Source organism: Mixophyes fleayi, chromosome 1 (genome assembly GCF_038048845.1).
Source record: "Mixophyes fleayi isolate aMixFle1 chromosome 1, aMixFle1.hap1, whole genome shotgun sequence".
NCBI lineage: Eukaryota > Metazoa > Chordata > Amphibia > Anura > Limnodynastidae > Mixophyes > Mixophyes fleayi.
The window spans coordinates 32,680,978-32,698,864 of NC_134402.1; the positions used below are offsets into that span (position 1 = coordinate 32,680,978).

The 17,887-nt window shown below is 43.1% G+C and overlaps 1 protein-coding gene across 2 annotated transcripts in view; it reads left to right on the plus strand.

The window, feature by feature from the left end:
• The window catches only part of CFAP99 (cilia and flagella associated protein 99), a 106,439-nt gene that overhangs the window by 70,492 nt on the left and 18,060 nt on the right, over positions 1-17,887 (plus strand). For both annotated transcript variants that reach the window (XM_075194223.1, XM_075194237.1), the window contains 4 exons: positions 1,399-1,482; positions 2,299-2,387; positions 8,824-9,028; positions 17,622-17,763. In XM_075194223.1, the coding sequence (XP_075050324.1) occupies positions 1,399-1,482; positions 2,299-2,387; positions 8,824-9,028; positions 17,622-17,763 (520 nt within the window). The remainder of the gene's footprint in view (positions 1-1,398; positions 1,483-2,298; positions 2,388-8,823; positions 9,029-17,621; positions 17,764-17,887) is intronic.

The following is a 17,887-nucleotide window of genomic DNA, read 5'->3' on the forward strand; positions in this document are numbered from 1 at the left end:
ATATTTTATTACTTTTGGCACTAACGAGCAGTCGATAAAACACGAGTCATGTGTAAACCTTTGTTTCTGAACATTTCGTCATACAGAACTGAGTGGATGGATAATGGGCTTATAAAGAAAGACATCTCTTAGTGGGCTGCGGATAGTGAGAATTGGATCCCGAGAGAGGGTATGCAGCTATGCCTATAATACACACAGGGGCTAGCGGGAGCATGAACAATCATAGGTTATACAGGGAACGTCTTTGTCAGAAATCAACTTTCCTATTTCAGAACAAGGTAATTGTGACGGAGAGTTGCGTGGCCTTTTCTACTCCGCAGAAGAACTTGCATTTTGCACTTGCTTAGAATTGGAAATCCTCATTTCTCACCCTTTACTTTTAATGGGACCCATTTTTACCTTAATATTGCACTTTAATAAAGAAAGATATTTCTTCCCGCACCCGAGCAATGTATTAAAACTTTTTGCGCACACAAAATTGCCTCACTCTCTTGACTTATATTAATCTAACCATAAATTAGGAGACAAATGGAAAAGATGAATGAAATGAAGTGGGTGGGTCCGAAGTGGTAGCATGTTGAACTTTGTGTGAATGATACAAAGTGCGCCTCTCCCCCTACCTACACTCACTCTTAGCTTGCAGACGCATCTTCGGAGAGTACAGAAGTGTCATACACCTTGATGTGCTCTGGGCAGATCATTCAGGCACGTCTGTGTAAAACGAAGGCTTTTTACAGGGATTATCAAGTTCACTTCTTAAATTTGGACTACAATATTCGGACCACTGCCAAGCCCTGCTTTATTGCACCCCGGAAAAAGGAGAGTACGAGTGTATACCGTTCTCTGTGTGTGAGCGCCTAACCAAGTAAATGATGGATTTTTTTTAATAGACATCAGAATATTACATAAGTAAGTTGGATGTATAAACATAGTTCCATATTCCAGGCATCATTCACACCAGGAAGTTCTATCGCTGAAGATCTTCTCTTCAGCACCCCCTCTCCGCCACTCTCAGTACTTACATAGCTCATGGCAGTCACCTTTGTCAAAGGAGGTAAAGTGTTGGAACAGAAAGTCTTTTACCTCTTCTACTCCTGACGTCAGTCACTGCGCTCCTCCTGCAGTGACATCAGGAAATGGACAATGATTTGTGTCACTGTGCGCTTCCTCCTGCAGTAATCATATGTGAAATAAAGGTGGTGTTTGCCGGCAGACACCAGGTAATAAAGTTTTTTTGTAGGGGGGGAGGGGGTTGGCTGGATGGCTTGGAACCCTTTATGTGAAATATTTCCCTATATGAAACTATGTTCATTCATCTACCTTGTTTCTGATATACTCTTGTCTGAGAGGTGGAGGACATTGAACATTTCACATATTTTCTGTCTGTTTTTTTCACAGCGTGTTATGGCCGAAATAATGAAAGAAGAAGATAATGTTTTGTCTATTAATAAAACTAAAGCCCGACAAGTACAGATAAAGAAGGTAAGAGTGTATCGCTAATTAACATTCTTCCCGGACAATCCAAACAGCGTGACGGCAAACGTTATTGTCTGAATGTGGCATGAAAATATAAGTGTAATAGGTGAAAGTCTTTTAAAAAAAGTCGTTATGTGAAATAACTAAATAAAGCTTAGCTAGCATTTGCCTCGTTTATTCAAGATTTCAGTTTTATCACAGAAATTTACCACAGTAAAAACAAAATGATATGAGTCAGCTTTGCGGTCTATAAGAAGGTCAGTACCACTGGTCAACCATTTGCCTCCCTCATGAGCTGCTGTTAGTTTGTTCAGTCAGTGCTTCAAATTACTGAAACTAGAGAAGTTACTTGTTGAAATTTGAGAACGATAGTTGTAATTGATGGACAGGTATGAGATCTATTACTCAGGAACCTGTGATCCAGAAAGTACCGAAATCCATGAAGAGGAAAATGCAAATAACTTCATGCCCCATTGTAGCGTAGATTCTAAATTCCCTAAAACATACTGTACATACACGCCAGTTAACATGTCATCATGTTTTTGGACTGTGGGAGGAAATCGGAGCACCTGGTGGAAACCCACACAAAGACGGGAAGAACATACAAACTCCTCACAGATAATTTGGTATATTTCAGGTATGGTTCTCCAAATAATGGGAAAACAAATTATTCGGAAAGCCTCAAATACCCAAGCACTACATATAATAGATACCAAAACCTGCGCCTGTTTAGAACACACGTTGTGAGAAATTCTATTGTTGTTTTGTTTGTGTCTGTCATTAGAACTTCCCATTTTTTTACATATATATTAATTTTCCCAGGTGGACAATGTCCCGGTTAAACTGAATGCCACGGCCATACTAAGAGAGGGCGCCCTCTACCAGCGCCAGGTGGAAGAGGAGCTCCGCAGGTACACACTTTTACCCCAGTGTAGCTTTACCATAGCTTCTTATGGTAAATAACAGGGACAAAAAAACAGCAAGGAAACTGGTATGGGGAAAGTTCCTCTTATGTTGAGTATAAAGATATCGATATACTGTCCTTTTAGTCCAAAGATATTAGAGCAAATGTTGTGTAAATATTGATTTTGCTAAGTACATTGTTACAGAATGAAAGCACAGTAACTGGATTGTCTTGTAACTGGAGGTCTATGGGTATATTAGAGAAGACAACAGAAAATGAATAGGGATAAAATAGAATTCTGCTTACTTGCTAAGATTCCTGATTTTGGCTGGACAGTCCCGATTCGAGAACTTCAAAAGGGGTGGGTTTACACAAAAGTGGGCGGATCTGGTTAGGTTTGGGCGAATCAGGGACACTGTATATTTTATTCCAATTTCACAAGTGTAAATGTTGGGAGGTATGACTTATGTTAATAATATGTAACACATAAAGGGCCACTTACAGAGCCGTATTGTAGTGCCCTGGGCAAGAGAGAACACTGGAATGTCCCCACGCCCCCATCTTGGTGGATGCTGCCTGCTGTGAACCTACGGTGGGAACATGCCTAGCCCTCTACAAGTGCCAGTCATTCCCCAACTCTGTGCTGCGCTCGCCTACCTGCTCTTGTGGTTTGACTACCTGGTGCTGCCAGTGTCTTATGCTCATTTGCTGCTTGGCTGGATCCTGGAATGTTGGGGTTCTGTTTGGAAAAGAGAGAGTTATTATTCACCTCCTGGAAAGCTGAGCAGTAAGTGAACAATCCAGACTTCCCCCCCAACCAGCTGGACATTACATCAGCAGCTTTGTTTGTTTAATACACAGGCCTCCTTCCAGCCAATCAGTTCCAGAATTTAATTGACAGCATTCACATTAACTGAATATGCATATTTCCCTCCTATACAGCCCAGACATTAAATTAATAACACCCATGTTTAATAATTAAGCCTCCTTCCCCTTAACAAGCACGACAATAAATTAAGTGTTTACTTTTTTTTAAAAAATAAGCCTCCTTCCACCTAACCAGCCCCAACATTGAATTAATAGCATTCATATTTATTATGTAGATCTATTTCTGCACCACCACCCCTAACATTAAATTAATAGCTTTACCATTTAGTACACCAACATATTCCCCCACCACCACCAGCGCCTACAGTAAATTAATAACAGTCCCATTTAATAGACATATCCCACCCCCACTCCTGCCAGCCACGACATTAAATTAATAATAGTGCTTTTAGAGGGCTAATCATTTAATAAAAAGTGTTATTACCCCACAAGCCTCAAAATCAAATTAATAGCTTACAAATTTTCCCCACATGTAATAGATGTAATGGCCCACAAAGAAAATCCCCCCCCTCTCTCCAACCCCCAGCCTCCTGAATCCCCCGCTTGTTCTCTTCAGACTCCGCTAGCTCCCTATTTTCTTCATCCTCCTCTCCCTTCTCTCCAGCCCCCTCTCAACCATGTTTTCTCCATCCGCCTCTCAGCCAGGCAAGTTTTGCCTTTAAACACGTTGCCATTTTAAATTTTGTCTGCAAAGTCGCAGAATATCGGTAATTTGCAGAAGTCGGACCTTAATATATTTTCCCCCCCAGGTGTCCTATTTATATTTGGATGTATAGCGCTGGGAGATGCAGTGTTAGGCATTGTCACACCTCTCTTTAATATTTCTTTATCTCGTTGTATAAATCATATAACCAGCAATTTATCAGCAGGCAGCAAAACCATCACTTTGTGCCGAGATGATTCATTTTTTACAACCCTAAAAATGCCTGCAAATCTGTCTCACTTGTGTCACCATCTGGCATCAGATTCTGCAGATAAAGGCATATTTTTAAGGTAATTAAAATTGCATATGGCCTTAAAAACTGCATTGAGGGAGCTGTGTTAGAGCATTACTGGTTATAGAGTGAAATCCACTGGAATCAGTGTGCTCGGGGCTGAGCTTGCTGCTGTGACCTGTAAGGAAGTATAATAATGGAGCAATAATACACTGCTGACCCTGCGCTAGGCGAAACCACCTAGTAATAGGCCAATTCTAGGAACTCTGACACCGGTATTCGGCATTGGACCCTGAAAGCTGAAGGAATTAAATGTGATTCACCTTTAAAAATGTGTTACATAAAGCAGTCACACTGCTTTAGGCTTTCATAATATAGTAGTGTAAGTAGAATGATGTGCTTACAGCAACCAATCAGATATTCGCTTTCATTAGTATGACTACACTAGAGTGCTAACAGCTGACTTGTTGCTATGGGTTACATCATGTCAGTGTTCTATGCACTTATTACATATGGAGGTTTTAAACAGTATAAACAGGAAAATATTATGGGGACAAGGCTGTTCTTTGCACTGGGGTGATCTATAAACTAACAGGTCAGGAAGAGGAACTGGACAGGAACCTATTGTAGGACATCACTAAAATGGCATTAAAAGGAGAGGTAATAATTACGGGTGACCTTAATCTACCAGATGAGAACTGGGAGGGGTCTTTTGCAAGTTCCACTAGAAGTAGGGACATTGTGAATTCCTTGCAGGGAACTAATGGTGAGGGAGCCCACTCCCAAAGACTTAATTCTTACAAGTGGTGACAGAATTTCTGATGTAAATGTGGGTGAGAACCTAGGATCCAGTGATCATCAAGCAGTATGGTTTAGTATAAAGACAGAGACAGACTCATTCCACACAAAAAATAAGGTGTTAGATTTTAGTAAAACTGACTGTCGAGATTGAAAAATGTGTAGTGACTCTTTGGCAGAGTGGAAGAACTTGAAAGGAGAGGTGGGAAAAATTAAAAAGTGCAATACTAAAAGCAACAGAACTTTGTATCAAAAGGGTTAGGAAAAGCACGAGGAAAAGGAAGCCTGTGTGGTTTGCAAAAGAAGTAGCAAGTGTTGTGAAAGCAAAAATATGGCTTTTAGGAAATATAATCAGACTCAGAATAATGAAGACAAAGACGTGTATCTTGTTAGACTGACGGAGGCTAAGAAGGTAATCAGATGTGCAAAGGCACAAGCTGCAGAGAAAATGACCTAGTTAGTAGGTAAAGGGGGCAAAATGTATTTTTAGGTATATAAGTGAAAGGAGAAAAACAAAAGGAGGAATAATACGACAAAAGACAAAAGTGAGAGTCTTGTTGAGGGAGACAAGGTAATAGCAGATCATCTTAGTTATTTTTGCTCAGTGCTCCCTACAGAAAGAGCGGGGAAGGGGCCACAGTTAAGTTGCAAGAATAATCATATAAATGAGGTAGATACAAGTACATTTACAGAGGAGAAAGTCCTAACAGAGCTCTCAAAACTGAAAGTGGTTAAATCAATGGGGCCAGATGGGATACATCCAAAGATACTAAAATAACTTAAAGGGGTGCTGGTAACACCATTAACAGAATTAATTAACCAGTTACTAGCTACAGGAGTAATTTCAGAGGACTGGAAAAAAGCGAATGTAGTCCCACTGCACAAAAGTGGAAGCAAGGAAGAGGCAACTACAGACCAGTGAGCCTTACATCAGTAGTAGGGAAATTGAGTCATAGAATATTTACAATCCAGTAATTTACAGGATTCCAAACAGCATGGCTTTACTGGGGGGAGATCATGTCAAACAAATCTTATTGACTTTTTTGACTGGGTGACTAAAATAATAAATCAAGGGGGTCGTAGTTGTAGCTTATCTAGACTTTAGTAAGGCTTTTGACACTGTCTCACATCGCAGACTGTTAAATAAACTCGAAAGCTTGAATTAGATTTTAAGGGGCAGATTTAACTGAACACGTTACCCTCGAAAGTAACGCGGCCTGTGCACTATTACAGTTAACATGGTCATTATTTTAACCCAGATTTCTCCAAAAGTCAGTGTTGAAATTACAATACTAACGGTAATACTGCGCGGGCCGCGTTACTTTTGAGAGTAACGTGGTCAATTGAATCTGCCCCTAAGATGGTTGAATGAATAGGATCTTGGTTGCAGGATAATAAGCAGAGAGGTGTAGTAAATAGAATGCATTCACAGAAGGGAAAGGTTACCAGTGGAGTGCCCCAGGGACCAGTGCTTTTTAATATCTTTATTGGAGACATTGCAAATGGTATTGAAGGGAAAGTATGACTTTATACAGATGACACAAAGATATGTAACAGGGTAGACACACCAGGGGGTAAATGTATTAAGCTCCGGGTTCTTCAACACCCGCGAGTTCGGCGTCTTCGCCGTTTAAATTTAAAGGAGCACTGCTTTGTAAAGGGAAAGACGCCGAACTCGCGGGTGTTGAAGAACCCAGAGCTTAATACATTTACCCCCAGGAGGGGTAAAACAAATGATCGATGATCTATGTAGACTAGAGGAATGGTCAAGAGAGTGGTAACTACAGTTTAATGCAAAAATATACAAAATCATGCACTTGGGTCTCAAAAACCCAAAGGCTAAATATAGTATTAATGGAACCATAACGGAAACTACTGAGGAAGAAAAAGATCTAGGAGTCATTATTTCAGGTCACTTAAAGGCAGGTAAGCAATGTAACAAAACAATGATAAAGGCAGGTCAGATGCTTGGTGCATAGGGAGAGGAATCAGTAGCAGAAAGAAAGTAATAATGCTACTGTATAGGTCACTGGTACAACCTCATCTAGAATACTGTGTTCAGTTCTGGAGACCATATCTCCAGAAGGATATAAATACATTAGAGACTGTACAAAGAAGGGCCACTTGAATAGTGCATGGCCTACAGCACAAAACTTACCCGGATAGACTAAAAGATCTTAATATATATAGTTTAGAGCAGAGAAGTGAAAGGGGGGACATGATAGAAACTTTCAAATATATCAAGGGTTTGAACAAAGTGCAGGAGGGAAACATTCTTCAAAGGAAGAGAAGTATTAGAACACAAGGACATGGGCTGACACTGGAGGGAAGTAGGTTTAGAGGACATGTGAGGAAAGGGTAGTGGATAAGTGGAATAGCCTCCCATCAGAGGTGGTAGAGGCTAATACAGTAGAGCCATTTAAACATGCTTGGGATAGACATTAGGACATCCTTACAAAGAACTAAGGATCAAATAGGGTTTGAGATTACCATAGGTTTAAAAATTGGGCAGACTAGATGGGCCAAGTGGTTCTTATCTGCCGTCAAATTCTATGTTTCTATTTATATCTGGCTGTTTCATGTGAGGACTGTACCGATAGCAGTGTGTGAGGTAGGGTCTAGTAAAACTCCACCACTCACATCAATGATAGACAACCTCTCTAATATTCAAAAGGCCACATATTACTCTTAATCTCAGTAATACATTAAAACAAATACATTTAATCAAAGAAAGTGATACCTAAACAAATCTGACAATAAAGCAGGAAGGAGCTAGGGGCCACAGGTGAAGGCTGGAAGGACCCTCTATTGGCCATCACTGAGCCACATACTAGGAACACTTTTCTCGGGTGTTTATGTAGTTGAGAAATTCAAAGCTGAGACTCCAGGAAACACAATATCATCAGCAGCAGCTATTTATATAGCGCTACTAATTCCGCAGCGCTGTACAGAGAACTCGCTCACATCAGTCCCTGCCCCATTGGAGCTTACAGTCTAAACAACATCTGCGGTATTGGTACTATCAGCGACAGTAGTAACAGAACGGAGCTGGTAGTCAAATGTCCTTATTAAGGATGTATCATCATAATCATCATCACCTTTTATTTTTATTTATTTATATGCTTTTATTTACTTTTACTCACTTTTCTTTTAGTTCCAGTTTCTTTGAACGCAGTTATATAATACAATAATTACCATATTAAAATAAATCACTTTATCACTGAGCAATATTAACATTTCATCATCCACATCCCATTATTTCATTTAAACTTAACTTTATTTTAATTTTTATTATACTTGTAAAAAATGCACAGGTTTGATGTATGTATTTTTGTTATATTGTCACTGACATGTTTAAAGGGATTGCAAACCTGGAGTTCTTCCAAGCCAAAGATGTTGTCCAAATGATGTATGGTAATAACTTGCTAAACAAAAGTATAGCATGCATGTACAATGTAATCTGCAGGCTATAACAGGGAATGATTCACATATAAAACACTTGCTTGTGTATATTTTATTTTTGGCTTTCATATACAAGTAAAATAGCACTCTTGAGTATCCAGTTTTTGCCCCAGTCCTAGTTTCGATTCTGCCGAATATTTTACATTTGGAATTCCGCCCTCCGAAATCTTGACTCTGATTATGATGTCTCTTTTCGTACTGTATTGCCTACCAGCCCCAGTGCCAGATCACTTCACAACAGACTGAAAACCCAAACGTGTGCCAATTTTTGTCCGACTGCCGACAAACCTTCCACACTCTTCTGGTAGTGCATGACATATACCAAAAGAACTTGACTTTCTCCTGCACTCTGTTTTCTAGAATTGAGAAGCTGGTTGACGGGGCCCGGGACCCAAGCGAGTTTCTAGAATGGCAGCGGCAGATGCGAGAACAGGACATGGAACGCCAACTGGCTGCCATAGAGTGCCGGCGGCTGGAAGGGAAACTAAGCTACGAAGAGGCTGTTCTAGCCCGTCAAAACCTCATCCAGGAGAACAAGAAGAAGGCTGTACTGAAGAAAGAGGAGGTGAAGTATTAGGAATTAGAAGCTTCTATATCAACACTTATGTATAAAGGGAGCGCGGAACGCACACCGCCACTCTTGAGAAGACATCTAATTCATCAGAACTAATGTATTGTTCTAATGCAGACGGGATTCATTTATCTGTATTCTGTTGTCTTCTATCTGTGTGGCAGTAATCCTCTGAAATTCTCTTCTAATGTCTTAGACAAACAACCACATTTGAAGCCTGACAAATAAATAAAAATCGGAATAGTCGCACAGCGATAATAAATTACACTACAAGAGCTTATTTTTCAATTCATTAGGGTTTTAACGCAACAATAAAAGAACAAAATAAGAAGGTGTCAGGGGAAACAATAATACATCAAATACAGCAAACGCTCTGCAGACAAATACATAGGTAACATCACAATAAAACTTTTTAATATCTCCTACCATAAACAAAACCATTTATCTCGGCTCATAAATCCCTTCTCCTGAATAGACTTTATTAAATGACATACACAAAGTTATTTAACTAAATAACTGGTCCTTTATTTAAAAATAGTTTGATTCAAGGTCAATCAGTTCCAGTCTCATTCAGACCAGTGGCTTTAGTCCAGTTTCCTGCATCGTTTTCTAGGCAGAAATCAAATTCAAATAAAGTAGATGTTGAAATACTGCAGAACACGAAATGTCTGAAGACACTTTGCGGCGTAAATTTCACAGAACTTGGCGGCAATGCGCACTGCCCGATATCCGCGCCACAGCGCTGGCAATTGTATTACCCCCAATATGTCAAACGGACTTTAATTGTTGCTATGCACTTTCCTTATTTAATTTACACAACTTTGTCTTAAAGAAAAAAAGTATAATTAATCAATTTATTATGTCGTGTACAATTAACCACACTTGATATTTTCAATTCATTTACACACACACACACACACACACACACACACACACACACACACACACATATACACACACACACACCTCAGAATTCCATGGCACCACTGGAAAATCTTAGCTATAAATGTGTTTCAATCTGAGTTTACTGTTGAGACTCAATTCAAGGCTTCCAGTTCTTAATATAATTAGCGTCCGGCCTTTTGAAGTACATGGTCATATTTTTCAATTATCGTTTTAGCTAAAGGTCTTTTAAGAGAGTGGAGACGTGGAGCACTTTCTTTGAGCCAGTGTTTTAGAGTTAGTCACTTAGCAGCAAGAAGGTATTAAATGATCTTCTCTCTTGTCAAGTTCAATTATGCTTAATTGTGTGCATTATTTTAATATCCTTTATTCTACGATGCTTTTCATGTAATTCTATGCTGACCAAGAGTTTTTAGATCAAACATAAATGTAAACAAAAGTTCAAAAAGAGTAAAAGTATAATTTGTATCTACATTGCATCCATACCTATACTTATAAAGCAGAGAGGATGATTCCAGATTCTCCCAGAATCACGGATCGCTGTCTTAGCTGATCCACTGATACTTGTGAACTGTAGGGGATATGCACAGTGCTGACAGGCCTATGAAAATCAGGTCTGCGAATCCTCATTTCAAACCAATAAACAATGATGGTGAATGCAGCAAATATTCTAGTACGGCTAAGGATACTGCAAAAAAACTTTCCGGTTTACACACGGTATTCCCCTACCTTTGTTACTGGTTTCTGCCCATTCGATCTGCAGTTGCACTTGGTGATTCATTTATTAGAGTGCAATAAAGGGTCACCCATGCCCACACAGGGAGGGGCAGCCATTTAGCAAACTATAATCATGACATTATAGCCTTTTAATACACGAGTGATATTACTGAGGTGCTTTATACAGCCATCATTGAGGCATGAGAATGCAGAAGTGCCTCATGCCTGTCACGGGCACTAGGAGTCTTTACCCAGGGATCACCAGATGGTAGGCTTACCAGAGCAATATAGATGGTAATAGGGTACTCTGGTAGCTGGGTGATCACGGAACATGAAATGATGACCGATGAGATGCTCAGGAAAGTCTATGACTAGCAACACTGGTAATAATGAGGTAATGATACACAAGGAACTGTATGGACAAGGACACGTGAAGGTAGTCAGTGGTCTGCGATAGCAAGTTGTACCACTGCTATAGTGAGGAGGAATGTCCAACAGAAACAAGGAGGTGATGAGAGTCAGCGGTCTGCGGGTAGCAAGTAGTACCGCTGTCTGAGTGAAGGAATGGAATCCAAGTGGAGGTATCCAGGTAGTCAGTGGTCTGCGGTAGCAAGTTGTACCACTGCTATGTGAGAGGATAATGGAACAGGTGATACCGGAAACAGGGATCAGTGGTCTGACATCAGCAAGTTGTACCACTGCATATATATGTGAGGAGGTGCACGGGGGAAGACTGCAACACAGGATATACACAGGCACCTTATACACGATCCACAGTAATATGCACAATATAGGTATATATATATGTAAATGACTGATCAGGTCTGCAATCTAGAAAGTCTCTTGAAGTAGTCCAGCACAATGATAACACAGTCAATGATGGCAATAGACTCAGCGGATAGCAGACTCCAGAGAGAACCAAACACAGTCCAGCAAGATATGCAATACACAGCACAGTCAATGAGAAGTATGCATACCGTGGTTCAGCAGGAGCAGTCAGATGGGATTGCAGCGGTACCTGAGCGGCTGGAGACCGACTGGATAGGAAGTCCCTGGATAGGAGAAGCAGCGGTCTAGCAGGTGCAGCGCACAGGTGAGTAGACCGACAGGGACACGAATCCACAGGAGTCAGCAACACGTGGAACTGGACTCATAGGAAACCCAGGAGAATGGAGATGATCCAGCAGAGGGTAGTAGAAGAGATACAAATCCAATGCTGACAGGAGGGTAGAGGCCAGTAGAACACGTGAAGGCGTGGAGAGTGGATCAGCAGGAGATGGACGATAGCGCTGACCACAGCGGCAGGACTCAGCGGCACACGGAGGTAACCAGTAGCAACCACAGGAACCAACAGCGATGGGAAACAGGAGTGCAGCGCAGGGCAGGAGCTGTAGATCACGAAGTGTAGTAGATGGTAATGAAAAGCGGCAGTCTCGAGGAAGACACAGCAAAGATGAGATGAGAGTGTAGTGCACGGAGGCAGCGGATAGTAGTCAGCTGGCAGTCACGATGTTGAACACAGGCGAGTTGCAAGCAGGAGACTGTAGTGCACAGAGGCAGCGGATAGTAGTCAGCTGGCAGTCACGATGTTGAACACAGGCGAGTTGCAAGCAGGAGACTGTAGTGCACAGAGGCAGCGGATAGTAGTCAGCTGGCAGTCACGATGTTGAACACAGGCAAGTTGCAAGCAGGAGACTGTAGTGCACAGAGGCAGCGGATAGTAGTCAGCTGGCAGTCTTGATGAGAAGCAGGTGAGTGAGGTAAAAGCTGGAGTGCACGGAGGCAGCGGATAGCAATGAGCAAACAGTAATGATGATAGAGTTGATGGTAGAAGTGGTATGGAACCACAGAAATAGAAGTGGTTAGGAAACCACAGGAATCAGCAGCGCTGAATACACAAGTAATACAGGAACACCTTCAGAGACTCATGAGGAATGAGACTCCAAGATCAGGCCACGTGGTGCTGACCACAGGTGCTTAATATAGGGAGTGTTGCCTGATCTGCCAATTAAGTTAAAGGGGTATACACTGAAGTATAGAAAAGGGCTGCGCATGCGCAGACCCTCAGGATGGTGGACGGCCACGGCTCCCAAATGTCCGGGAAGAGGCACTCACGGTCCGGTGAGTGACAGTACCCCCCCTTTTAAAGGTGGGCACAGAACGCCTGGAACCGGGCTTGTCCGGATTTTTGGAGTAAAACTTCTTCAAAAGGGCAGGAGCATTAAGATCTTCAGCTTTGATCCAAGAGCGCTCCTCAGGACCAAAGCCCTTCCAATGAACGAGGAAGTGGAGGACTCCTCGCGAAATTTTTGCATCTAGTACCTCGGTAATCTCAAAATCCTCCTCCTGATGGACTTGAACTGGCTGCGGAGCTGAGGGAGGAGTTGAAAAACGGTTGATAATAAGAGGTTTGAGCAAAGATACATGGAAGGCATTAGAAATCCGAAGACTCTTAGGAAGAAGGAGTTTCACACATACTGGATTGATTACTTGAATGATCCTAAATGGACCAATAAAACGAGGGGCGAATTTCATAGATGGGACCTTCAAACGAATGTTTTTAGTAGATAACCAGACACGATCTCCAATTTTTAGTGGTGGAATAGCCCGCCTCTTCTTATCTGCGAAAGATTTATATTTGATAGATGTTTTCTTCAAACAGGTTTTGACCTGAGACCAGATATTTTTAAAGGTCTGACAAGCAGTCTCCACCGCAGGAACCTGGGTGGGCGAGAGGGCAGGAAATTCCGGAAAAGACGGATGGTGACCGTGAACCACCAGCACTTGACTTTTTGAAGATGACTCCTGAGATCCATCTTCAACGTCCGATGACGTCACGAACGCCCGATGAGGAGGAAGGCGTTCAGACTGAACCTTATCACACAGATCCGTAGATGAAGGATCCTGTGGAGGAGGCCCTGGTGGAATAGACGAATGCTGTCTTTTGAATGAAACCACTTGAGAGAGGCAACGATGATGACATTCAGCTCCCCAAGATATAACTTGAGAAGTGCGCCAGTCAATCTGGGGAGAATGACACTGAAGCCATGGAAGGCCTAAGACAATCGGACTTGTCGTAACAGGAAGAATTAAAAACGAAATCTCTTCATGGTGTAACCCACCAATCTGAAGCGTTACTGGAGACGTACTCTGGGTGATGAGACCATTGATGAGACGTGATCCATCCATAGCAGTCACAGTAATCGGTGTTTTCAAAGTAATCACTGGTAGGGACCATTGATTCACTAATGATTTGGAAATGAAATTTCCTGCTGCTCCGGAATCAATCAATGCCTGTGACTCAAAGGCTTTGGTAGCAGAGGAAATCGTAACATCAAAAGTGCAGGCTTTTAATTTCGTAGAAGATGGAGAGGACTCCAGGAACCCTAACCTTATCTCCCCAGTATTGGTTAGAGCCCGGCATTTCCTGGGACAAGAATTGAGCATATGCGTAGAATCGGCACAATAGATACAAAGTCTATTCTTTATTCTTCGGTCCCTCTCCTCTGAAGTTAATTTGGAGCGACCTATCTCCATGGGTATCACCGGAGATGAAACTGGGTGAAATTGAGGATTTGAGAGAAGAGGTGTTTTAACCGAAGTTGTTTTCTCAGATTCTCTTTCACGAAACCTCATGTCTACACGATGGCAAAGAGAGATCAAATCTTCTAAAGAGGAGGGTACTTCTTGTGAGGTCAGTGCGTTTTTAATTTTATCGGAAAGCCCCTGCCAGAAGGCGGCGATCAGTGCCTCAGCGTTCCACTGAAGTTCAGAGGCTAATATCCGAAATCGAATGACGTACTGAGCCACAGTGCGAGATCCTTGGCGAAGACGGAGAATGCTGGATGCAGCGGAAATAACACGACCTGGTTCATCGAATACACTTCGGAACGTGGAAATAAATTCGGCACTATCCTGTAACAATGGATCGTTTCTTTCCCACAGAGGGGTAGCCCATGCGAGAGCTTGTCCAGAAAACAATGAAATAAGATAGGCCACTCTGGAACGATGGGTAGAAAAATTTTGAGGTTGGAGCTCAAAATGAACTGAGCATTGAGTAAGAAAACCCCTACAGGTTTTGGGGTCTCCATCATATTTTGACGGAGTAGGCAGGTGTAGCGTGGAAGCAGTAGACACCTGGGATGGCACAGGGGAAGAAGATGACGACACAGAAGGATCAACAGTGGCTGCTACCTTTGGCACAGAAGTTACTTGGGCGACTAAAGTCTGATAACATTGCAGCAACTGTTGTTGACGAACATCTTGTTGTTCCATACGGGTAACCAGATACCGCAGCATCTCTATAGCTGTTGGTTCCGAATCTGGGTCTGTCATGGCCTGATCTTACTGTCACGGGCACTAGGAGTCTTTACCCAGGGATCACCAGATGGTAGGCTTACCAGAGCAATATAGATGGTAATAGGGTACTCTGGTAGCTGGGTGATCACGGAACATGAAATGATGACCGATGAGATGCTCAGGAAAGTCTATGACTAGCAACACTGGTAATAATGAGGTAATGATACACAAGGAACTGTATGGACAAGGACACGTGAAGGTAGTCAGTGGTCTGCGATAGCAAGTTGTACCACTGCTATAGTGAGGAGGAATGTCCAACAGAAACAAGGAGGTGATGAGAGTCAGCGGTCTGCGGGTAGCAAGTAGTACCGCTGTCTGAGTGAAGGAATGGAATCCAAGTGGAGGTATCCAGGTAGTCAGTGGTCTGCGGTAGCAAGTTGTACCACTGCTATGTGAGAGGATAATGGAACAGGTGATACCGGAAACAGGGATCAGTGGTCTGACATCAGCAAGTTGTACCACTGCATATATATGTGAGGAGGTGCACGGGGGAAGACTGCAACACAGGATATACACAGGCACCTTATACACGATCCACAGTAATATGCACAATATAGGTATATATATATGTAAATGACTGATCAGGTCTGCAATCTAGAAAGTCTCTTGAAGTAGTCCAGCACAATGATAACACAGTCAATGATGGCAATAGACTCAGCGGATAGCAGACTCCAGAGAGAACCAAACACAGTCCAGCAAGATATGCAATACACAGCACAGTCAATGAGAAGTATGCATACCGTGGTTCAGCAGGAGCAGTCAGATGGGATTGCAGCGGTACCTGAGCGGCTGGAGACCGACTGGATAGGAAGTCCCTGGATAGGAGAAGCAGCGGTCTAGCAGGTGCAGCGCACAGGTGAGTAGACCGACAGGGACACGAATCCACAGGAGTCAGCAACACGTGGAACTGGACTCATAGGAAACCCAGGAGAATGGAGATGATCCAGCAGAGGGTAGTAGAAGAGATACAAATCCAATGCTGACAGGAGGGTAGAGGCCAGTAGAACACGTGAAGGCGTGGAGAGTGGATCAGCAGGAGATGGACGATAGCGCTGACCACAGCGGCAGGACTCAGCGGCACACGGAGGTAACCAGTAGCAACCACAGGAACCAACAGCGATGGGAAACAGGAGTGCAGCGCAGGGCAGGAGCTGTAGATCACGAAGTGTAGCAGATGGTAATGAAAAGCGGCAGTCTCGAGGAAGACACAGCAAAGATGAGATGAGAGTGTAGTGCACGGAGGCAGCGGATAGTAGTCAGCTGGCAGTCACGATGTTGAACACAGGCGAGTTGCAAGCAGGAGACTGTAGTGCACAGAGGCAGCGGATAGTAGTCAGCTGGCAGTCACGATGTTGAACACAGGCGAGTTGCAAGCAGGAGACTGTAGTGCACAGAGGCAGCGGATAGTAGTCAGCTGGCAGTCACGATGTTGAACACAGGCAAGTTGCAAGCAGGAGACTGTAGTGCACAGAGGCAGCGGATAGTAGTCAGCTGGCAGTCTTGATGAGAAGCAGGTGAGTGAGGTAAAAGCTGGAGTGCACGGAGGCAGCGGATAGCAATGAGCAAACAGTAATGATGATAGAGTTGATGGTAGAAGTGGTATGGAACCACAGAAATAGAAGTGGTTAGGAAACCACAGGAATCAGCAGCGCTGAATACACAAGTAATACAGGAACACCTTCAGAGACTCATGAGGAATGAGACTCCAAGATCAGGCCACGTGGTGCTGACCACAGGTGCTTAATATAGGGAGTGTTGCCTGATCTGCCAATTAAGTTAAAGGGGTATACACTGAAGTATAGAAAAGGGCTGCGCATGCGCAGACCCTCAGGATGGTGGACGGCCACGGCTCCCAAATGTCCGGGAAGAGGCACTCACGGTCCGGTGAGTGACAATGCCTCAATGATGACATTAGTTTTCAGTGCAGTAACTGGCTTCATAAATATTAGTTCAGCCTCAAAATGGCTTCCTCTGTTGTGTGTAGACCAGTGGCTCACAAACTTTTTCCGTTCGTAGCACCCTTAGGGTCTCCATAATGTTTTCAAGGCACCCCTCCAAAATAATTACCGAGCAGTCCTGTTTTATAAATATAAAGTAATAATTAGGTCAGATCAAATAAAATAAAACAACAATATGTACAAAAATCATCACACTGTGCCCCTTCACCATCACTTTGTGCCCCATTCACGCTCACGCTGTGCCCCTTCACCCTCATGCTGTGCCCCTTCACCCTCACGCTGTGCCCCCTCATGCTGTGCCCCTTCACGCTCACGCTGTGCCCCTTCACGCTCACACTGTGCCCCTTCACGCTCACACTGTGCCCCTTCACGCTCACACTGTGCCCCATTCACACTCACACTGTGCCCCTTCACACTCACACACTGCCCCTTCACCATCACACTGTGCCCCTTAACCATTACACTGCCGGGTCCAGGGCACCGCCGGATTAGTAAGTATTTTCTTTTTGCCCACGGCACACCTGTGACAGAGCCGCGGCACACCAGGGAGTTGCGGCGCACACCTTGGGAACCGCTGGTGTAGACGGTGAGTCTAGTTGAAATATGCTATTTCTCTTTATTGTACTCTCATCCAGCTGTTTATTCTGTAGACTGAGAAGCTCATGCGCCAATACGCGGAGAAACGTCTCCGGGAAGAGAAGGAGATGAGAGACCTGGTAGAGCAAGTGGCGGAGGGACACAAGAATACTAAACAAGCGAGGCTGAGACTCCAGAAATACAAACAGCAAATAGGTACATCCACTGTGGCTTGTTAGAGTCAATAAGTTCTAATGTTATGAGAATATGAGCCCGTGGTCTTTTTCTTCATCATTGCCACATTCATACATTTTTATTTTTATTTTAAATACATGAATGC